Here is a 22,968-nt window from a genome sequence, read left to right as displayed (position 1 = left end):
TTCTTGTAGTATTACAACTTTATTTGCATCTTATTATGACTTTGAAAACATTTTTTACGGCTTTATTCACGTATTACAACTGTAATCTAAAAAGTACAATTTTTTTCCATCTAAATATTCAAATGTGTTGTTGTTAAATTGTCACTTTAATCTCGTCGTGTAATTTATTTTTCTTTTCACTGTGGATGACAGATGTATTGTTCCACTGTAAATATAAATAATAATGTAATATTTTGACTCTCATTAGATTGTGCAAGTATATCAAATGCGGTGCATATGTCGCCAGTGATCAAGGTGTGTTGACATTTGACAAGTTTTCGTAATAATTGCAACGTCCAGGGCAAATGGTTGACGTCTTATCCGCCCGCCCGTTACCTTTCCACAGCCTCGGCTACGCTCCTCCTCGTCGTGAACAGATTTACCTGTGATTCCGCACTGTCGTGAATTAAAAACGTATTTTACGAGGTGATTGGGGACAACAGCAACAACAACAACAACAACAACAACAACAACAACAACAACAAACATCTTTTAATGCAAATGCGCGACGGTGCAAAGGATTCCCGTTAATCTGCGATTGGCTTTGAACTGCGTCACGACCCCGGCGGCCGGCGCGCGCTCTGATTGGCCGAGAGCCGTCATCCGGGTACTGCGCTACGACTGGTTCATTAGCTAAAGGTACCAATATGGCGGAGGTAAGAGGGAAAACAGGGGAGAAGCCATCCATCTCAAATCGATATTTTTATCATTTCGTCTCGCATTTTCCCACTTTTTTGCTAGCGATTGGAGAGATGATGTTTTTTGGCTGGCGGAATAGGCTGTCTCGCGTCATATTGGTGTTTATTATTTGACGGGAGATGTGCCCGAATGTCTCGGGTGCTCCTTGACTACAAGGCCGCTGCGCCTCCGCTCTCAGCTGCTTCGGTAATAGCGGCGGTGTAAATGGAGACGTACATTCGGACGTCCGCTTGTTTCAAAATCATTCTACGCGTTGCTTTGTTTTTTTTTTTTCCTATTCTTTCTATTTATGTGGTCGGCCTGTTTGAAAAATAAAAATACCGTCTGAATAAGTTGTTAATTCACAATTTGGTTTTCGTCACCGGTCATTCATGTCCAAATTTGAGGAATTGTACATGTTTACATGCATCGGTTTAACGTCAGTGCGTTGACGTTAGCTCGCTGGCTAACTAGTTTCGCTTACTAATGACACTTCGGCCCCTCAAAACGTCTCTGTGGCTTTTTTTTTTTTTTTTTGCAAAGGTCTCGTGAACCGCGGTTGCCATTTAATGAGGAATTTTGAGACGGCATTCGTCGATATGTCATATACGAGGTTGCAGCCGTCTTAGCCGCCGACTGTCGGTCAGGTAACGGTAAATGCTGTGTTATCCGTGCTCATCCCAGCCAGGGATCTCTTTTACCAATCACTTTTTTTTTTGCTGTGTAATTTTCAGATTTAGTATATTCGTGTGTAATTCATGCTGTGCTTTCCTTTTTGCTTCCAGGCTTCCATTGGGAGTTCAAGTCCAGGTAAGCGTCGTTTGATATTTAATATACTAAAAAGTGATCTGGTGTCTTACAAAGGAGTTTTAGGCCCATGCACGCACCAAAATAATTCCACAAGACTTATATTGTCATGAAATGTTATGTACTTTTGATTAAAAAAAAAAGTTGTATATTTTAATAATATAAGATGTAACATTGGGAAAAGAGTTTTAGTGTTCAGAAAAGTCGGCTTTTAGATTAAAAGTCAAGCAGAATGAGATGAAAGCTATCACACGAAAAAAAGATTTTGGAGAGAATTGTGCATTGACAAGGTTAAATTTGGTTAAAGTTATCCAGTTTGCTCCAAAAGTGGGGGGCTCCAGAGAAAAGGTGCTCTGTCCTGAGTTTTTTTTTAACACACCTTGATCTAAATGCAACAAAGTAAAAGTTGGCATTCTTAACGTTCGTCTCACATTCGTCTTCTGACCTGCAACTCAAATATCTTCACGAGACCACAAAAACAAAGGAATTGACCGTGCCGTTCCAATACTTTTGGACTCCAAGTCATAAGCCATGTTTGCAATTTTTGGACATATTTGTTAAAACAGTCATTATGCTTTGAAAGTAGACATGGTAAATAGGATTTGTGTTTGTCCCCTGGCATCATCTTACTTGATTTACAAGAAACCACTGCGCCAGAGGAAAAACAAGCGATGGGAGACAGAAGGCGTGACCAGCGAGATGTAAATCATTGGAGGTGGATTCACGGGTGCAACTCTGTGCACGCCACCGGGGGCTTGCAATAAATAAAACGTCACACCAGTAACATTTCTTGTAATAGTAATTGTAATTCCATTACAAGTGAGGCGCTTCTCTGGGAAGTCAAAGTAGTAAAAATAAGTGTGATTAAAATGGGTAGGAACAAGTAGTTCATTTTCACAAAAGGTTGTGCATTTTTAAGGCTGAGGTCCCAGTATTATGTGAATGGTTAAAATTAAATTTTGGGAATGTGGGAGGAAACTGCAGTACCCGGAGAAAACCTACAGAGGTATGGGGAGAACATGTCAACGCCACACACTCCTCAGAACTGTGAGAGAAAGGTTAGAAAGTTGTTTATTTACAGATTAAAGTTTTAACAATGCAAGGATAATCATATTTAGAAGATAATAAAGTTGAGTATTTCTCTGCAAAAATCGCACATCTTTAAAATTACTCTAATATTAAGAGCATGTCGTCATACTCCAAGAATAAAGTCTCATTCTGTAGAGAAAACATTTTTTAGATTTGTTGAAACTATTTATAATATTTATTTTAAGAATATAATTGGATTTATTTTTTAGATATATACAGTAAAGCCTCTGTTCGCAAACGTCCTTGTTTTCGAACAAATCAGTTTTCGAACGGAAATTTTAATTTTATTTTTTCAATTTTTTTTAATTTAAAAAAATTAGTATTTTTTTTTTTTGCTCGCTTCTGTTTTCGAACGAAAATCGGTACTCGAATGCCCCCGGCAAAACCCGGAAATAACATATTGCGCGCAGCCAGACCAGCTGAGCCACGACGCTCTTTGTTATTGTCTGTTCGAATGCCCCCCGAAAAAACCCAGAAATAACATCGCGTGCGACGCAAGAAGTTGACCCACCCACACACAAAAAAAAAAAAAAAAATGCCGGAAATGGCAACGCACGCGGTGCAGCCAGCGCACTTTTGTTATTCTGTATAATGCGGCCTCTGTACACAGACGTGATCCAGTAGTGACTGTTGTTTTTCTTCTTATGGAGGACTACCATATTATTCCCCAATCATGGCTCCAAAGAAGGCAAGTTGCTCGTTTAAAATTACTCTGCACTTTTGTTAATAAAAGAAACTTTACAAGGCTGGGGGGGCGAGTCGCGACAGATACGGCAATGCAGTCCCAGCCTAGGGTAGTCTACTACTAAAACATACTATTTTAAGCAAAAAATAAATATATTTCTTAAATTATTGTACTATATAAAGTATTTAAACGATACATGTATTTCTACTATGCGGTTTATTATTAGGAAAAGCTAAAAAAATGCTTTAAAAAGCCAAATTTTTTTAGGCTTGGAACGCATTATTTCTTTTCCCGTTCATTGTAATGGGAAACATCGAATCCGTTTTTGAACAAATCACTTCTCGAACCGTTTTCTGGAACAGATTGTGGTCGAGAACCGAGGCATCAGTGTATATATATTTTCCAGATTAGTTGGAGTAGTCCGAGATATTGCGATTATCGGAAAAAGGCACATTATCCAAGAGAAAGTCTTCTTTTCAAGAATGTTTTAACATTTTTACATAACAAATATTAAAGTTGTATTCCTAAGAGAATAAATGCTTTTGAGATGAAAAGTCAATTATGTGAGCTGAAATTAATATAAAGAGAGTAACATGAGCGGGTGAAGATAAGTGGCTCAGAAGATGGATGGATTCTGGTGGAGAAATGCAAAAAAAAAAAAAATTGAAAAGTTTGTCAACTTTTTCAGTTGACATGAAATAAAGGGTAAGAAGGTCCCAATGTTTAGGCATCCGCGTTGAATGGCATTGCAAGTGTGATGAGTTAATCAAAGAATTTTTGGGATATTTTTCTGGTGACTCACCCTGGAAACTCCATCTCGGCCACTCGAATGAAAAGCAAGGACACACTTGGAGGGTGCCGGTTCTAATCTCAGTTGTGTGGTCATACAACATATGCTTGGGTATATGTTGATCATTTGGAAAATGGGTGACGGTTTTTATAGTTATATATTTATTAGTTTTATAGTTGAGCAAAAAGTGCAAATAGACGGCAATTGACCGTTTGACGCGTTGTGACAGGATGAGGTCAAAAGTGGGCGTGGGTGAAAAAGAGCAGAGTTGACCAGTTTCAGCATACGAGAAAGTTAACATCAAATGTTGAACGCACATGGGGGGAACATCTGTAAAGTGCAAATCTGCAGATTTTCATCTCTCATTTTTTTATGGTCATAGTCAGAAAACCTTCAGTGTCCCTCGACGGCTGCAATGGTGTATGTTAGTTCAACTCAGCACTGGAAAACTTTGAAAACAATCCATCAATTTCTATGCCGCTTATCCTCACAAGGGTCGTGGGGAGAGCTGGAGCCTATCCCAGTTGTCAACTGGCAGGAGCCAGGGTACACCCTGAACTGGTTGCCAGCCAATCGCAGGGCACATGGAGACAAACGGTCACAATCACACCTTGGGGCAATTTAGAATGTCCAATTAATGTTGCATGTTTTTGGGATGTGGAAGGAAACCCACGCAGGCACGGGAAGAACATGCAAACTCCACACAGTCCGGGATCGAACCGGGACCTCAGAACTGTGAGGCCAACGATTTTGAGCTGATCCACCGTGCCGCTCTTTCTAAACTATGTGGAGTAAAATTCTGCAGATGAGCTGACCTTTTAGTTCTGTTGCCGTTATACACCACACAAGTTGCTTGTACAGTGCCGCTGTCATCGTGTTGCAAAGTGATCCCATATAGCAAATATGTACGGCTAACGGTGCTGTCAGAGCATATTCCGCCAAATCTTTTTAGCTGGACGGACAAAAAGGGGAGACGAACGCAGCTGTCGCCAGTGCAAGATGCGCCGTTTCCTCACTTCCTCCCCAAGGCATTCCAATCAGATCACAGAGCTATCGATCTACGCTGGACGGACCTGTCCTTTGTTTGCTTAACGTTAATTTCAGTATGAATTTAGCGTGAAAATAGTGTATTGCTACGTATAGAACGAGAGAGCAAGTTAAATTAACTCTTGACTAATCACTAATTGACGAGCGATAACTTTTTTTTTTTTTTCCCTTTTTCTCCAAAACTGAATGCACCGCTTGTCTTCCTCATCTGCATTCACCAGTTGGTTTACTTTTAGATCCATTAGCACAAGTAGTTGATCAGAAGTGGGCACTACTTCTCCTCATCAGTACATGAGAAGAAGAAGAAAAAAAAAAAGAGTTGCGCTTGCCGAATTGGTTGGGACGCATGTGGACTGAATCATAACAATTGGATGGTTTTCAAAAACTGTTCTACTCTTTTTACACAGACATTAAAATTAGCTCTAGTTGGTGTTTTTCCTCCCCCTCCTTCACTTGAGGATTGGAACTAAGACAAAGATGGATTCATTTGTCATGAGTTTATCCGCAGCCGGGGTAACAAAGAAAAACAAGTCAATATGTAGCAATAAACAGGGCGCCTCACGTAGGTCTCATTTCAAGTATTTTGTGTAACCGCAGTCAAAATGTCCATTAATATTTCTAATACGTTCTAGAGTATATATATATATATATAATTTTTTTTTTTACCACCATTTTCTCTTCCTTTGTCTGCCACTGCTCTTCTGGTGTCTGTTTCGTCGCCTTTTGATGACTTGCACGTCGGATGATTGCACTCATACATTCATACAAATGTATCGGATACATATCTCCGCCTTGGACCGCAGAACGACTCAAATGTTTTGTTTTTATTCCCCCCTTCTTTCTCCCAAACACAGTTGGCTCTTTGTCGTCGGAAGATCATGACTTCGACCCGACTGCGGAGATGCTAGTTCACGAGTACGACGACGAGAGGACCCTGGAGGAGGAGGAGTCTCTGGAAGGGGGAGGCAATTTCAGCTCCGAGATTGCGGATCTGGAGAAGGTAAACTTTGTAACAAAATGTCTAAATTATATATGAGGTTTTCCTTATGTTTTGAACACTGTGTGTCTGTCATTATTATACCGTGTATTATGCAGTCAAAACCTGCAAGTAGAACGAACGTGGTATATTATTCTATGATGATAAGAGGAATCAGTTGCTATTCAATTAAAATGGTAATCTAGTGTGAATTCTTTAAACATTTCCTTTACATATATCGATCAGATGTCAATATTGCTTCAAATATTTTTTTTTAAAAAGCTTTCATTTTGACCATAACGGAAAAAATGAGGTCCAGAAATATTTCTTTTTTGTTTTTGTTGTTGTTTTTGCCACACCTGCGTTTAATTTAGTAGGTTTCTACCATATTGCACCTAGAATTAAGGCATTTCTGCAATTTTTAGGGGTTCAAAATGTGCATTAAATCATAAAAACTCCCAATTTATTGTACGTGTACTATACCGCTAGGAAACTCTCTCAAGATGCATTTTCTAAATGCTTTTTGTGGGGGGAGGGTGAGAAACTTTTTCATTGGACAACAAAGCAAAGCAAATTTATTTGTATAGCGCATTTCATACATGAGGTAACTCAATGTGCTTTACATGATTAAAGGCATTTGAATACAAAGAGATAAAACATTTAAAACTGGCAACAAAGCAAAGCAAATTTATTTGTATGGTGCATTTCATAGACGAGGTAACTCAATGTGCTATACATGAATAAAGTCATTTGAAAACAAAGAGATAAAACATTTAAAATGGGATAAAAACAATAAGAATGACAAGCACAATCTTAAAAAAAAAAGACAATTAAAACCGCGTACAGTGCAAGTAATATGATCAAAAAGTGGATATATTCTAAAAAGCATGAGGAAAAAAAGAGTTTCAAGCTGGATTTAAAAACGTTCACAGTTGGGGCTGACGTCACCTCCGTTGGCAACTTATTCCATTTCTGTGTAGCGTTAAAAAAAAAAAAAAAAAATGCTGCTTCACCACGTTTGCTTTGGACTCTGCGCACCACTATTTGACCTGAGTCAGTCGATCTCAGAGCTCAACTGGGTTTGTATTCTGTAAGCATTTCTTTCATGGATTCAGGACCTAAATCATTTGGTGATTTATAGACAAGTAGCAGAACTTTAAAATCTATTCTAAAGCTGACCGGAAGTCAGTGCAAGGACTTTCGGATTGGAGTTATATGGTCGGACAGCTTTGTTTTGGTGAGAACGCGAGCTGCAGTATTCTGAACAAGCAGGTTTTTTTGGTTTTGTTAACATTAATTTGTAGTATCTCTCCGAATTAATGAGTGGTATTTGGGATTCTCCCACAAGTCCACTTGAATAATATTTTTTAGCAGTCAAATCAAAGGGAATCAAAGTACCCGTTTTATTTTGACAAGAGCTTTTGTTTATAATTTGGCCATTTTGACTTTGACGCTCTGCCGGTTGCTCTCATAGCAACAAGTCTAACATTTGTTGGCGTGACACGATGGTTTGAAATATCGTCAAATGGGGATATTGCATAACTTTGGAGTAACTTTTTGATTAAAATGCAGGTTTTTTGACTTTGTAGCCTCCACTGTATGATTCATAAATCATGCTGACAATTTAATTTCCCCCCCATCAGGAAGGGAACATGCCGCTGGAGGAGCTGCTGGCTATCTATCGCTACGACGCCTCGGCCGGTTCCAGTATAGACAGCTCCTCGGGCGACCTCACCGACGAGCTACCCGACATGACTTTGGACAAGGTGAGCGTCACCCATCTTGCCGATATGTGAAGTTTTTCTTTTCTTTTTGGGAGGGGTGTTGAACTCGTTTCTCATCTTGACTCATTTCATCCTAGGAGGAAATTGCCAAAGACCTGCTGTCTGGCGACTACGAGGAGGAGACCCAGTCATCGGCGGATGACCTCACCCCTTCGGTCACCTCCCACGAGGCCACCGATTTCTTCCCCAGAACGCTGCGTTGTAAGGAACACACACACCTATAGCCATACTTCTTTGATTTAACCTGTAGTTATTAATTACATGGCTCATACTCAGTGAGCTTGGATCGCCATTTGTGACTCAAAAATTAGCATTTTACGCCCTCGAAAGCACATTGACAGGCCAAATCGCGAATCGCTATTGCCACAAAGACGGAAGTGAAGCTATTCAGTTGAGGTGCGGGAACACGGCAGCTGCAAGATGGAACGCGACACCAAATTTAGAATAGAAAAATAGAAAATGGCGATAGTGCGGTAGCATTCCATACAGAATTGCAAAGCGAGCCCCCGTTCGTTTTAACTCTGCCAAATACGCAGCTCCGTACTTCGTGGGATCCGAGAGAAGGCATACCGTAATTCCTGGCATACAGAGTGCACCCGGTTATAAGCCTCACCCAGTACATTTGTACATAGGCCGTAGCCGTGTAAAAGCCGCAAGTGCCCGCAAATAAATACACAGAGAGTTTAACACTAGCGACACCATGCTAACGCTAGGGCCGCCGCGCTAACAGGGGCGGTTAAAAAAAAAAAATGGTAAAACTCACACAGACACGGCAGTAATATGCTAGTGCAGCGCTAAACAGGCCAGACCAGTAAAAGTCACTTCCTCGGCACATATATTCCACCAGTCTCACTCTTACGTTTTCTGCTGAAGTGCCCTCTTGCGGTTGTTGGAAAAAATGTACAAATTAGCCGCATCACCGCATAAGCCGCAGGGTTGAAAGCGTGTGAAAAAAGTCCCGGTTTATCGGCTGGAAATTATGGTAATTATCAATTAACCTTAGTCTACCTGGGGGCTAGTAAGTGTCTCTATTAATTATGCATATTGTCGAGTACGTGGCTCGCTTATTACGCTGACGAGTATAGAATAATGCAACCGCAGTGCTACATAGAGAGTGTTCTTTGCTCAGTGTAGTCAGTGTTGAAAAACATGCCAAATGTGGTCAAATTAGAAAGACAAAAGTTATTATTATTAACATAATCATAACTGGTTAAGCAATGATTTATTACAATTATTATTTCTATTTGAATTTTTTTTTTCTTCAAACTTGAACTGGGAACAATTAACATTTCCATGATTTCCTTTGGGAAAAGCCATCCATCCATTTTATGGAGAGCTACTCCTGTGCCTCTCCCAGTTGAGCTGGGGTGAAGATGCTGGGGTAGACTCTGAAACCCATGCCAGCGATTTACAGGGCACATGCAGACAAAACTATTCACACCTATGGGCAATTTAGATTCTTTGCTGAAGCTAACGTGCACGTTTTTGGAAATCCCACACAAGCACGGAGTGAACATGCAGACTCCAGCCTAAAAAAAAGAAGAAAAAAAAAAAACCTAACCCTCATAACTGTGAGCCAGATATTCTAACCACTTAAAAAATATTCCAACTTTGGATTTTGCATTGTGTGTTATATGAAGTGGAAATATGTTCAAACGATGTTGAGATTATATTCAAGTAAACATTTAGAGAAACATGCTTTTCCGAGTTCACTTTATTGAAAATGTGGTGTTGGATTAAACGTATTTGCTTCTTCCTTCAGCCAACGCCGTCTCTGACGGGGATAAAGACTCAGAGTGTGATGACGACGGTCCAAGTCCAGAAGACTCGAGAAAGGTATGTTGTTGTTACACTTTGAAGTGCATAACGTGAGCTTTGCTCCTGCATTTATTAAAGCTGATGTTTGTGTTTGATTTGCACAAAAAGGAAATAATGGTGGGCGCCGAGTACCAAGCGGAGGTTCCTTTGACCGTCTGCCCCTACATAGAAGGGGAGAAAGGTAGCTACTCGTTTCTATTTACCAGGTTTTCAGTGTTGCAGTTGACTTCATACCACTCACGCTTTGCTTTGCAGTGTACGAAGAGGAAGACGAGCTCATGTGGAGCCCGGGCCCGCTGCCGGAGAGCAAGATCAGGAGCTTCCTGACTGACGTGATGTCACGGACGACGGACGAGAAGACGACGCACGACAAACTGCATGTTCGAGACAACGAGCAGGTCGGTTTTTGTTGTTGTTGTTGGGTTTTTTTTTTTTTTGTATTTTTTTTTTTTTAAATCTTTTCAAGCCTCATAGCTTTCGTTCTGCAGGTTCATGAAAAACAGTGACAGATTTATCTACTACCGTAATTTCCGGCCTATAAGCCGCGACTTTTCCCCCCACAGGCTTTCAACCCTGCGGTTTATGCAGTGATGCGGCTAATTTGTGCATTTTTTTCTAACGGCCGCAAGGGGGCGGTCGAGCGGAAAAGATAAGGGTAAGACCGGTGGAATATATGTGCCAAGGAAGTGCCTTTTGCCGGTCCGACCCTGTTCGCGCTGCGCTAGTGTGTTACTGCCCTGTCTCGGTGATTTTTACCAGTATGTTTTTTTTTTTTTTTTTTTTTTTAACCGGCCCTGTTAGCGCAGCAGCGCTAGCGTTAAACTCTCTTTCCTTGTAAATATCTCGTGTTTCAATGTCTGTTTCAATGTGGGCACTTGCAGCTTTTACACAGGCGCGGCTTATGTATGTACCAAATGGTGTTTCCGTAGCAAATGTACTGGGTGAGGCTTATAACCAAGATCGCTCTGTATTACAGTACATATGTCTGTGGACTTTTTTTGAATGATAAAACTTTGTACTTGAATTAATTACTTTATCTGTAACTCAGCTGCAGAAGCCTTTTTTGTAAACAGGAAAATTATTACATATTACACGATTAATTGGACAAAAGGGTGGTGTCTATTTCAATGAGGTATTGAAATTTCTACAGTGTATTCTTGTTGTGGAGTTCTCTGGGGCTCGATATTTGAGGGAAGGTTGCATTCACACAGATTTCAAGACTCCACTCTCTCTCCCCCGTTTCACATTTTTAAGCACAACGTAAGCTTTTTCCTAACCTCTCGACTCTCGTCACACAGGCTTTGCTTGAGCTCGTCAAGTGCAACTACAACACTCACGAGGCGCTCGAACAATATTGTAGCCACCTCAAGTCCTCGAAAGGTAAGACGATTCAAAAGGTCACGCGTGTCACTTTGTAAACCACCTGCGGTGGAAAATGTCGAGTGAATTTCTGGTAAATTTTCATTGGATGTTAACACTGGGAATTTAGGCACGAATGCGAACCTTTATTTTGTCACAAAAAATGTCTGTGCAAATATGGAAGTGAAAAAAGCTCCATCAAATTCTAAGTATTGAACAATCACTCGTAAATGTTGAGTTTGCTGTAAGCAGTTTAAAGTGCTTAAAAAAAAAAAGAACAAAAATGGCACTGAAAATGTTCAACGAAAAGAGTTGAAGAGTTCAAACAAGTCTAGAAGCCCAATTTCCCATTTTAATCCTGTAATTCTCTTGAAAGTTTCCCCGCCCCAAATTTTGAATTTTGCTTGACATTGTAATTGTGTAGTTTTTCACAAAACAGTGGCTGTGTCCCTCTAGCAAAGCTGAACTCCATTAATGCCAATATTCATCCGACAAGATAATTTGTTTGGCATGATTCGAAGTTCCTTACATAAACGAAAAAAAGACCTGTATCGCCAATTAGCTTTCCCTGTTGAAATTGGATAGAAATGCATTTGTCCTTTCCAAGTCATCCGTTCAACGGTGTGAAACTGTCATTTTCAAATTGATGCTTCCAGAAAAATGTCCTCCGTGGTCTGAAGAGGAGTGCAAGAACTTTGAACACGCTCTGCAGATGTATGACAAGAATTTTCACCTCATCCAGAAACACAAAGTGAGTGTTGTTATGGAGACGCGAGAGGGGGCCACGAAAAGATCACTTTGCTGATTGTTGAGCGCTTCTTTTGTTCAGGTGACAACGCGAACGGTAGCGGAATGCGTCGCGTTTTACTACATGTGGAAGAAGTCGGAGCGTTTCGACGTCTTCGTGCAGCAGAATCGCTTCGGCAAGAAAAAGTACAGCAGCTACCCCGGCGTGACGTAAGTCGACATCGGTGGCGGAGTAAGTGGCTTCACAACGAGGACAAAAAAATCAAACGAGAATCTCTCCTTTGGTGGCCAGAGACCTTATGGACAGGCTGGTGGACGAAGCCGAAGGTTTGGCCGTGGACAGTTCGTCGTCCGTGTGCTCGGCGGGCGGCGGCGGAGGAGGAAGGATAGAAAGCGCCACGGATCAACAGCTCAGCCTGCTCAACTCCATCACGGCCAGCGACCTCACAGGTCTGTACTACAACCCAATCAAAAGTCCTGTAATGCTTGGGGAAAATGTGTTACATTATCTTGACATTTTCCACATGAATCAAATGATTAATCGCTTTATTTTGAAAATGCAAAGATTGTGTTGAATAATCGAACGCAGTTGTTTATAGAGCTCGTGCACCTACGTCATCAAATCACGTCACTGGCCGGAAGTGCCGGTCAAACAAACCATTGTTCAATGCTCGGTTGGAGACGACTCAAAAATACGTCTTATAGCACGATGGCAGAGTTTTGTCCGATAGCATTAAACATTTAGAAGGTGATAATAAATGAAGGTACCTGGAAAAATGGCATCGAGAACCCATATTTAATGCCGAAGTGGATGTTTTTGCCGATAAGAAATTGGACTTCCGCTTGCCTTGGACATTGATCTACACACGTATCTGGTTAGTAAGTCATTGAGATTTACACGGAAGAGTTTGAAAGCATAGAAAAGTTTGGACGCATACAAATACTTCATTGCTGGATCTGTTCTCAATCAAGAATAAATCCCACATCGTGATGGAGCCACTCAGATTTTTTTCAATACAAATAACGAGTCGGCTCCTCCGTACACGGAAGCATGTTGTGGCCACACGTTAAACCTCTCTGTGACAGATTTTTTTTTTTTTGTTTGTTTTTTTTTTTAAATATGCATTGTTCTGAAATGAGTCCAATGCGTATTTAAAACAAAAATAAATAAATAAACAAACCGCTGGGATAGGCTTCAGCCCCCGTACACGGAAGCGCGTTGCAGCCACATGTTAACCTACATAAACCTCTGTGTGACCGACGGTTTATTTTCTGTTTTTAAATACGCATTGGACTCATTTGAGAACGATGCATATTAAAAAAAAAAAACTGTCGGGGAAAAGTTTAATGTGTGGCGGCAACGCGCTTCCGTGTACGTTGGCGATGACTTGGTCTTTTTTTGTTTCTTTTTTTTTTTTTTTTTAACACTCATTGTTCTCAAATGAGCCAACATAGCTTTATAACTACTTTTTAGTAATTTGAGCTTGAGAAGAATAATTCCTACCTCGTTACACAGGCGTGTGCGTATTTTGCTTGGGCACCATCCATCATGTCTACTTGGCGAAATCCCTCAATCTTTTCTGGTATTCCATAGAATAATCTCTTTGAATATTTGTCTCGTCGGTTGTAACAACCAACAGCACAACAGGTCTCTGGTATTGTAAATATTCTCCTCCGGTTCAACGTCTCCCGCAATGTCGAGCAGCTCTGTTCGACCGGCAATATGGCGCCGTGAAAATGGCGTGCACGAGCTTTATAGATTGTGGCTTTGTGATTTTGTGCTTGCTTGGCGTTCCTCTTCACTTCAAGGCTTGTGCTGGCATCTTGTGGCATCAAAACTCAAAAAGTGGGGATTCAGTTATCTGCAGGTTTTTGCGGTTTTTCCTGAAGGGTTTGTCATGTTGCAAAGTCCTGATGGCCAGTCCCGACCATGTGTGTAAAACGATTGTCGTGTGCGCGCGTTTCAGCTCTGAGCAACAGCGTAGCGACGGTGTGCAGCCCGGCCGAGGTGACGTGCCTGGACTCGTACAGCTTCCCCCCGCTGGACGGCCTCCACCGCGCCTCCCTCAACCACGACGAGCCGCTGGGCTTCCCGTCGGGAGGCGCCGACGCCGACTGCCTCAACATGCTGGACGCCGGCTTCTACCACTCGGATCTGGGCCAGCTGAGCGGCGTGTGCGTCGCCAAGGACTGCGAGCGACCCTCCAAGAGACTCAAGATGGCGCTGCCGGACTCGTACATGGGCGACGTCTCCGTGAGCAACCTGGGCGTGGACTTTGAAGCGCGCCGGACCGCGCCGCACCACCACCGGATAACCGGCGCCAAAATGGCCGTGTCGGTCACGGACTTCGGCGAGCCCAACGGATTTTTGGCGGGCCACGCGCGCCACCACACGCAACACACTGCAGCACTTCAGTCCGACTGATCTTCCTCGTCCTCTTCCTTCATTCTTCCTTTTTTTTGCGTGTACATAAGAAGACTGACCTCACATATTGTTATATATATATATATATATATATATATATGTGTACAGAAATATAATTTTGTTTTCATTTTTGTGTACTATGACATCAGTGATGTCTCTCATATATAGATCTAAAAATCTTGATTTCTCTCAAGAGTTTATAATAGCCATTTTATTTGTCGCCGTGGTAACGTCCATGTACAGTTTGGTAAACAGCGCCCTGTCGTTTTTTTTTTTTCTGCTGCCAAAATCATATTTAGAAGGTGCTTATTTTAGAGTGGTACTTTTTTTTTTTTAAAGCAGTGTTTGGTTTACAGGTACGTCGCAGTAAGCGTGTCGCGAGCTTTTTGGTTTCTTGTTTGAATGAACCCGTCGTGACTCCTCCACTAGCGAAAAACACGTTTTTGCAGTCGCGCTTTAGAGGGGACGTGCATAAAAAAAAAAAAAAAAAATCTTAGTTTTAAGTGAAGGCAATTCCAAATTTTGGGCAGGTTTTCTGTCAAAATGAAAACAAATTCTCAAACATCAAGTGAAGTACTTGAAGCGGGTGGGATCGGCCCCCCGCGCCTTGAATTTGAGACCTGTACGCCAAGTAATCAGGAGATAACCCCCCCCCCCAAAAAAAGAAAAAGTATTTAAGTTACGAAATCATTGTCGTTAAGAAGTCATACAAACGTTCAAATTGGCCACTAATTAAAATCCGGTGAAGCTTTGGCCAAGTTTATTTTGATTCTCGAATTAATGTTTTGTTCATCACCGAGTTAGCAAAACTGAGAGCACTCGTTAAATTCCATGAGTAGTTTTTTGGTCCATTTTTAAATGTGTGTAAAATTTGGTCATCAGGCAATTTCGTGCTCTTGCTTTCCCGAGTCACGCCGGTTTGTTCCGTTGTTGGTGTGAACGCCATCCATTCACACGTGCTCATTGGGCGGCACGGTCGCTCAGCTTGAAAGTGTCGGCCTCAGTTCTGAGGATCCGGGTTCGATCCCAGCCCCCGCCTGTGTGGAGTTTGCCTGTTCTCCCCGTGCCTGCCTGGGTTTTCTCCGCACTCCAGTTTCCTCCCGCATCCCAAAAACATGCAACATTAACTGGACACTAAATTGTCCCAAGGTGTGATTGCGAGTGCGGCTGTTTGTCTCCATGTGCCCTGCGATTGGCTGGCGACCAGTTCAGGGTGTACCCCGCCTCAGCTGGGATAGGCTCCAGCACTCCCTGCGACCCCCCCCCCCCCCCCGTGAGGATAAGCGGCTTAAAAAATGGATGGATGAATGACGAACGAACTGGTGACTAATTGTCTGCCACGGACTCAACCTCAACCCTGAGTGGACTTAAATTTACTTGTTCATAGCCCTTGTGAGGATAAGCGGCTCAGATGGATAGCGGTCGATGGACATTTCAATTTGCCCAATTCTGTCTGCCGGTTTGAAGTATCCCCCATTGTTACTGACGTGGTTAGTGATTTTTAATTCAAATGTTTTCACGTTTTGTTGTTCTTTTCTTTGATTTTAAAGTCCAACTTGATTTCTTTGCTCCCGCCCCCGTCGCAATATTAGCGTGAAACTGGAAACGACAGCATTGCTTTTCCTGAAACGTTTTCTAGTCGCGACACTCAGCATTTGTACTTAAATTTACGTTAGTCCCCGTCACGTCGCAATTGTGATTTTGTGTGTACGTGCGAACTTCAGTATTGGACGCCAGCACAGATGTGTGTGTGTGTTGGCTGTGTAGCAAAATGGGGGTGGGGGTGTTATGGTGGTTGTCAGACCATATCATATTTTAACGTAGAGATCTTCACGCATCTATGCATCGTGTGACGCGGAGGGTTCATTTCAGGGGCTGTACCTTTGTGTGTTTGCAGTGTACACACACGCTTGGATCAACTCATCCACGCTGTCCACGGCATCGTTGATGTAAATAAGAATTAGCAAGTAGCCTTTAAAAAGTCGAAAGACCTGACCTCTATTTGTCAATCTTGTGTGCATACAAAGCTCATTATTATTATTATTATTATATGTTTGTTTTTAAAATGGCCATACATTTGTAGATATGTACAGAATTTTGAGGGGTTTTTTTTTTTTTTTTTTTTTTGCCTTCTACTGGTTGACTTGGGGTTGTTTGGCTTGTTTTTTGTTTTGTTTTTTTTTCCATTAGATGCGTTGAAACGCAATCCGCGAACGTTTCAAAACCTCGTAAAGTGAAATTTGGTCCGTCCCAGGGTCAAACTCCCCATTGATGTGTATACGGTAACTATTATTTTTTGTTTTACGCTATCCTTGGGTTGTTACAAATGTGCTGAGTCACATCATAAGGTTTCCTTTGGCATCGTGAAAAAAAACTCAAAAAGTTGGACCCAGACGTGCTTTGGCCGCGCACGCCAACCAATTGCCCCCAACGCGTCAATTATTGCAATTATTTGCATTATTGCATCAAGAGAAACTCTTCCTATATTTGTCTCGATGGTAAAGGGATGGCTGCTGCTCTTTGGGGAGATGTTTTGTAGTTTTTATTTTATTTTTGTCCCAAAAAAAAAAAAAAAAAAATGCAGTAGGTGGTGACTAGCGGTGCAGTGCTATTTATTAATTTCACTTTGTGGTTTGTACAAACACGTGTCGGAATGTAAAAGGCCATTTTAGAAGTGGTAGCTTTGAGTATTTTTTTTCCCCTTTCACCACCCTGTGAACTCTGGAAAAATGTGATATTTTATTAATGTGGGAGCGTGTGCGCGTGTGTGTGTTTGTGCAAGAAAGCACTAAGCAAATTTTATTTTATATTTTTTTTTAAAGTCATTTTGCAGGAAAAAAAATAGTAAATACCTTTTTGTGAATAAAAACCCCTACAGAAAAACAATATATCCAGAATTCTAGACAATCAAAAAGGCATCGCTATAGAGAAATGTTCCAGAACAGAAGTTATCTTTATTGTTTATAAGAATTGTACATAGACATTCTGTTTGCTTGTTTGTTTTCTCTCTGCATTTGTTAGACATTCTTTTGTATTTTCTGTTCTTCTTTAATACCTTGTGTACAGATCCAGAAATAAAAGCTCTGGAAAATGATTCTGCAAAAACTTATTAATGGGGTTTTGTTTTTTATCGTCCCGTGTAAACAATTTTTGGCACCACGTTGCATGTCGATATTGAAAAAGATTCTATTTAAAACAAGTCAATTCATTTTGGCGATTTTGCTCTCTGAAAAAATGTGAAAAATCACAATGTGTATGGAAAAGTATTCATATTTCCAAGACAGCTATATTTTAAAAAAATAATAAAAAAAGAATGGATAGGCAGTTACTCAGCTGGTAAAACGTTGGCCTCACAGTTCTGAGGTCCAGGGTTCGATCCCAGCCCCTGGCTGTGTGGAGTTTGCATGTTCTCCCCGAGCCTGCCTGGGTTTTCTCCGGTTTCCTCCCGCATCCCAAAAACACGCAACATTCATTGGACACTCTAAATTGCCCCGAGGTGTGATTCTGAGTGCGATTGGTTGTTTGTCTCGATGTGCCCCGCGATTGGCTGGCGACCACTTCAGGGTGTACCCCGCCTCCTGCCCGTTGACACCTGGGATCGGCTCCAGCCTCCACCCTCGTGAGGATAAGCGGAAAAGAGAACGGTGGATGGGTTTCAAAACAAGCGTCGGGTTCCTAAACGGGGTTGGGATCTCAAATTTAACACGAGAATGTAATATTGTCCACATTTTTTTAACAAACATCAAGAAGCTGAAGTTAACGTCTGTGATGCTTCTCGCTGAAGGAAAAAAAAAAAGTTTCACGTGATCCGTCTTTTCCGCTTTCTGAGAAGGTTACGATTCGGAAGACGACATTTATGTTCCAGTCTTGAGAGCTCATTTAGCTCTGCGTGATGGAATGTCGACGGTGAGGAAGTCCTCGGCCAGAATGACGTCCACGTGGTGGTCGCGCAGAACGTCTTCAGCTTGACGTCGCAGCTCCGAGACGTCGTAGCCGCCGCCGTCGTCGTCGTCTCCGCCCCCGCCCCCGCCCCCGTCGACTTTCTCAGGTTTGTACCTCTGGCTGAAATGATACAAGGCCAGCCGGCGGGCCCCGCAGGCCCTCGCCAGCGCCGCCGCCATCCCGGGCGTGCTGTGCCCGCGCTCCAGCGCCTTGTCCGCGTACGCCTCGCCCAGGGTGGCCTCGTGGATCAGGAGGTCGGCCCCCCGGCAGAGGGCGAGGCCGCCGCCCCCGGGCGCCGAGCCGCAGTCCCCCAGGATGCACACCTTCCTCCCGGGGATGTTCTCTTCCAGAACCTCGGCGGGCGAGATCACGCGCCCGTCCTCCAGGAGAACCTCCTGACCCGCTTTGAGACGCCCGTAAAGCGGACCGGGCTTCAGGCCTGCGGAACAGGACAAACAAAAATGTGACCGTCGTCGTCTTCGTAAGACGTCATCTTTCCTATCATTCTGACATGAAGCTTTTTCTTGTCCTAAATTGAAAAAAAGAAATCAGTTGATTTATTAAAAAAAAATAATAATACATATTTTGCAACCATCATTTGTGGAGGAATTGAACAAACTGATCTAGAACAACAACAAAAAAAAAGTCAAGACGATTCCCAAAATGGTCAGTTAGTCACATTTTGCTAACTACATAAGATTCGCATAGGTAAAAATGTAATTTCTTATGTTCAATAAGTTTGAGCTGAATCATTATTTCAGTCGTTTATTTTCCATTATATTTAAGCGCAATGTTCATGTTGAAACCGTGCATAATGTGAGTGTCTGTAATTTAATGGCCATCATGGTGGTGGTATTTTTAAAAAATGTTTTTTAGGCGGTAGCATATTTTCCGGACGATAAACTGCAAATTTTTCCAGGCGCCGTGAACTCCACGGCCTGTTTTCCGGATGTTATTGTTTTTTTTTTTTCCCCGCTAGCGGCTATGAATTTCAAAAGTACAAAATGTTTGAATGAAAGGACTCAAACATGGCCGTTTCCGTCAATGCTCCGCCTTCAAATGTGTAGAAGAAGAAAAAGGAGACTTTACTTTCTGGAGGGCGTAGAAGAAGAATCTATCTTGATTGGCCGTTGACAATACTTTGGTGGTTTCGGTGAACAGGAGGAGGATTGATAAAAACGACGACTTTTCTGCTATGTTTGAGCCGTTTTACTCTTTTGAAACAAGGTGAATAAATAAAGAAACATTAAATTAAAATCAACTAATTAATGAATCGACCAACTGATTAATTAATTAATTAACTGACCGATTAATTAAACATAATAATAAACATTTACAAAGTTTTTTTTCTGTGTCAATATCAATTTTTTACAACGTAACAGTGCGTACGGTGCGGATTGTGTATTGGGGGGGGGGAATCATAATATCATCATAATAATCGCTCGACAGACTTCTAAATGTCAGACTGTGCACACTCCATCCACTCATTTTCTTTGCTGCTTATCCTCACAAGGGTCGCAGGGTTTGTGTACAAAAAGCCCAAAAGAGGCGCCGTACCGATCTGTTTGAGCAGTTCCGTCTTGAGCCTTCCGGGTCGGTCGCGCTCGTGCACGCAGAACCCGAACGAGGGAACGCGGTGGAAGAGCCTGAAGGCTTTCACCGCAAACTTGTCGTCTTCAAAGAGGAAGTAAGCGTCGGACGAGGCGTCCAATGGGATGTTTCTGCCGGGTCGCTCCTGCGGGAGCGGCGGCCCGCGCTCCGTCGTCGCCTCGTGGGGAGAAAGAACACAATTGCTGGATAACCACGTCCAAAAAAAATGTAGGTTTTTAAAAATATATGAAGCATGCGCAAACTATAACGGGAAAGTATTAAATTATTGACGACTAGCATAGGATAAACTCCATTTTGCTCATTTCCAAAAAGAGCTTCAATGTTAAATAATAATAATGAAAAGTATGGTTTTTTTTAGATTTATCTAGCAATGGTTACTTTCATACACACATATATCTATACATATAAAGTGGTGCATTCAGATGATATTTAAAATATGTTTATAGCAAGTCCATGCTTCATGTATTTTTTAATTAACTACATATATATATAGTTAACTATAAACATATTTTAAATATCAACTGAATGCACCACTTTTAAAAAAATACATCAAACATGGACTTGCTATAAACACATTTTAAATATCATCTGAATGCACCACTTTTTAAACTAATGCATATACATAGATTTTTATTAATACAGTAATTTTTATTTTATTTAGTAAATTATTTTCTGTGTATTTACTGTGCTTTTTATTATTGATTATATATATTTTTAAAAAGAAAATATTTCAATCATTTTACAGCACATACTTGTTTCATCTCTTTGTATTTATGATTACTTCTCATATCAAAAAAAAATCTTATAATTAATATTTTTAAAATTGTTCTCATTTATTTGATTGTTAAAAAAAATGGAGAACAAGCACAAACCTCGGGACTGAGCCGACCCTCTTCTGGACTTTGGTCTGGTGTGGGCTCCAATTCATGAACTCATACAGCCAAAGGAGCAATATTTAGAATGCAAATATGAATCACAAATTCGCACAGCGAATTGCGCGACGCGCTCACCGGCGTAAGGGAAGAGCAGCTGCGAGCTCGTCAGGCCCAGCGTCACCCGCAGAAAATGGCGGAGGCCGCGGGGCCCGAACACGTCTACGCACTTGACGCTCTGCTCGGGGTCGGAGGTCGAGTTGAGGCTGACCGTGCAGAGGAGGCCCGGGAGACCCAACACGTGATCGCCGTGGAGGTGAGAGATGAACACTTTGCTGATGCGACCTGACGCACACAATCGCGATTAATGGCCACAAGGAATTTGTCTCCGGCGGTCGGCGCCGGTCCGGTACGGCATTCATGTTGAGTACTGAGGAGAAGAACAAACTAACTGACAAGAATAGACATTCAGACAGAATCCCATCATCTGCTGAGAAATTCTCTCCATAAAAGCTGTGAACAAAATCGGTGACCAAGGGCAGCCTTGGCGGAGTCCAACTCTCACCGGAATTCCAGTCCGACTTATTGCCGGCAATGCGGACCAAACCACGACACCGGTGGTACGGGGGCCGAACGGCCCGTATCAGTATCATACTCCCAAAAAAACCCCTCACAGGACTCCCCGAGGGACACGCACGGTCGAACGCATTCTCCAAGTCCGCGGAACACACGGGCGACCTCCCACGGACCCTCGAGGATCCCGCCAAGGGTGGAGTGCCCTTATCCGGTTCCCGTTACAGACCAGTGCGATGAGAACCCGAAAGTGATGAATGAATATTACTAAAACGAATACTGATTAGACCATAAAACGTGCTTGAATGCCTGCTAGTTTGGACTTGGATTGATCGGTAGCGCAGTCGTGGCAGTAAGTCGCAGTGGACGTAGTAGTACCAGTAGTAGTAAGGAAGGGTTTGGATTAAATTAGTAGTAGCGGGTAGTAGTAATACTGCGAGAATGCAGTGTTGTACCAGGTAGCTTTGGGACTAGTACAGCGAATAGTCTTGGTGTGACGAGTTATGATGATGAGTAGCCAAAAGGAGTCACGATTGCAGAACTAGTAACTGGTAGGCGTGAGTAGTAAGAGGTAGTAATGGTAGTTGGAGGGGGAAAGGAGGTAGAGTTAGTTAGCTAACTAGATAGCTTGTTTGTTAGTAAGAGGTAGTAATGGTAGTTGGAGGGCAAAAGGAGGTAGAGTTAGTTAGTTAGCTAGCTAGCTAGTAAGAGGTAGTAATGGTAGTTGGAGGGCAAAACGAGGCAGAGTTAGTTAGTTAGTTAGCTAGCTAGCTAGTAAGAGGTAGTAATGGTATTTGGGGGGCAGAAGGAGGTAGTTAGTTAGTTAGCTAGCTAGTAAGAGGTAGTAAAGGTAGTTGGAGGGCAAAAGGAGGTAGAGTTAGTTAGTTAGATAGTTAATTCGCTAGCTAGTAAGACGTAGTAATGGTAGTTGGAGGGCAAAAGGAGGTAGAGTTAGTTAGTTAGCTAGTTAGTAAGAGGTAGTAATGGTAGTTGGGGGGCAAAAGGAGGTAGTTAGTTAGTTAGCTAGCTAGTAAGTGGTAGTAATAGTAGTTGGAGGGCAAAACGAGGTAGAGTTAGTTAGTTAGTTAGTTAGCTAGCTAGTAAGAGGTAGTAATGGTATTTGGGGGGCAGAAGGAGGTAGTTAGTTAGTTAGCTAGCTAGTAAGAGGTCGTAATGGTAGTTGGAGGGGGAAAGGAGGTAGTTAGTTGGTTAGTTAGTTGGAGTAGTTAGAGGGAAAGGAGAAAGTAGTACCTAGGTGTAAAAAGTAAGAGGTAGTTGGTAGTCATATTAGTAGTATGTAGTAAATGGTAGTACAAGTAGTCAGGGCGACAAAGAGTTCGTATCGAACAGTAACCCGGTCGTAGATCTAGGTCTCGAGGTCATGGGTCCCAGGACCACCAGGGCGACTCCGACCGACCGGCTCGTATGTGGCTTTTCATCAGCTGAGTCTGCGTCCCTTCCCCGCAGTCGAAGAGCCAACAGTCGCCCTCGCTCCGCAGCACGAGAGCCGACGCGCCGCGGTGGGGGGACGGATAAGCCGAGCCCGTGCCCAGGAAAGTCACGTCCATGGTCATAGCCGCGAACAAAAATACATAAACGTCTTTTTTAAAGTTTCCTTAAATGCAGCTTCACAGTGCGACAGCATTCGTCGCACAAATATGACCTCACACCTGCGACGGTGGGGTGCGTTCAAAGACCGTAGGAAAAGTAATTTGTATCAATGGTA

General features: G+C 42.3%; 2 protein-coding genes across 4 annotated transcripts; one reads left to right on the top strand and one right to left on the bottom strand.

Annotated features, from left to right (window-relative positions):
* Positions 1-704: 704 nt before the first annotated feature.
* Positions 705-17,353, top strand: mier3b (mesoderm induction early response 1, family member 3 b). Its single transcript, XM_061817369.1, has 13 exons — positions 705-924; positions 1,503-1,527; positions 5,990-6,135; positions 7,755-7,877; positions 7,973-8,096; positions 9,658-9,731; positions 9,822-9,894; positions 9,969-10,111; positions 11,012-11,093; positions 11,729-11,823; positions 11,902-12,029; positions 12,112-12,269; positions 13,787-17,353. The coding sequence occupies exons 1-13, from the start codon at positions 868-870 to the stop codon at positions 14,242-14,244; spliced, it is 1,686 nt and encodes a 561-aa protein (XP_061673353.1). The 5' UTR covers positions 705-867; the 3' UTR covers positions 14,245-17,353.
* elac1 (elaC ribonuclease Z 1) lies at positions 17,175-22,911 on the bottom strand. 3 transcript variants are annotated; one of them, XM_061817370.1, is made up of 5 exons: positions 22,660-22,911; positions 20,808-21,014; positions 20,670-20,728; positions 19,744-19,954; positions 17,175-18,625 (listed from the first exon to the last, which is right to left on the bottom strand). In XM_061817370.1, the coding sequence occupies exons 1-5, from the start codon at positions 22,814-22,816 to the stop codon at positions 18,120-18,122; spliced, it is 1,140 nt and encodes a 379-aa protein (XP_061673354.1). In that variant the 5' UTR covers positions 22,817-22,911; the 3' UTR covers positions 17,175-18,119. The 3 variants fall into 3 exon arrangements, with proteins under 3 accessions (XP_061673354.1, XP_061673355.1, XP_061673356.1); XM_061817371.1 differs by having other exon boundaries at positions 20,670-20,704; XM_061817372.1 differs by lacking the exon at positions 22,660-22,911 and adding an exon at positions 21,126-22,223.
* Positions 22,912-22,968: the final 57 nt, after the last annotated feature.

The sequence above is a fragment of the Syngnathoides biaculeatus genome, chromosome 4, assembly GCF_019802595.1.
Source record: "Syngnathoides biaculeatus isolate LvHL_M chromosome 4, ASM1980259v1, whole genome shotgun sequence".
In the NCBI taxonomy this organism is placed as follows: Eukaryota; Metazoa; Chordata; class Actinopteri; order Syngnathiformes; family Syngnathidae; genus Syngnathoides; species Syngnathoides biaculeatus.
The sequence above is the reverse complement of the archived record's forward strand: the minus strand, read 5'-3'. Positions and strand labels throughout refer to the sequence as shown.

Coding starts and splice junctions, on each gene's coding strand:
- elac1 (XM_061817370.1), bottom strand. CDS start 22,816: ATGACCATGGACGTGACTTTCCTGGGCACGGGCTCGGCTTATCCGTCC. Junction 21,015..22,659: donor GAAAAGCCACATACGAGCCG/GTCGGTCGGAGT, acceptor TGTGTGCGTCAG/GTCGCATCAGCAAAGTGTTC. Junction 19,955..20,669: donor AGGGTCGGCTCAGTCCCGAG/GTTTGTGCTTGT, acceptor TCTCCCCACGAG/GCGACGACGGAGCGCGGGCC.
- mier3b (XM_061817369.1), top strand. CDS start 868: ATGTCTCGGGTGCTCCTTGACTACAAGGCCGCTGCGCCTCCGCTCTCA. Junction 8,097..9,657: donor CTTCCCCAGAACGCTGCGTT/GTAAGGAACACA, acceptor TTCTTCCTTCAG/CCAACGCCGTCTCTGACGGG. Junction 11,824..11,901: donor ACCTCATCCAGAAACACAAA/GTGAGTGTTGTT, acceptor TCTTTTGTTCAG/GTGACAACGCGAACGGTAGC.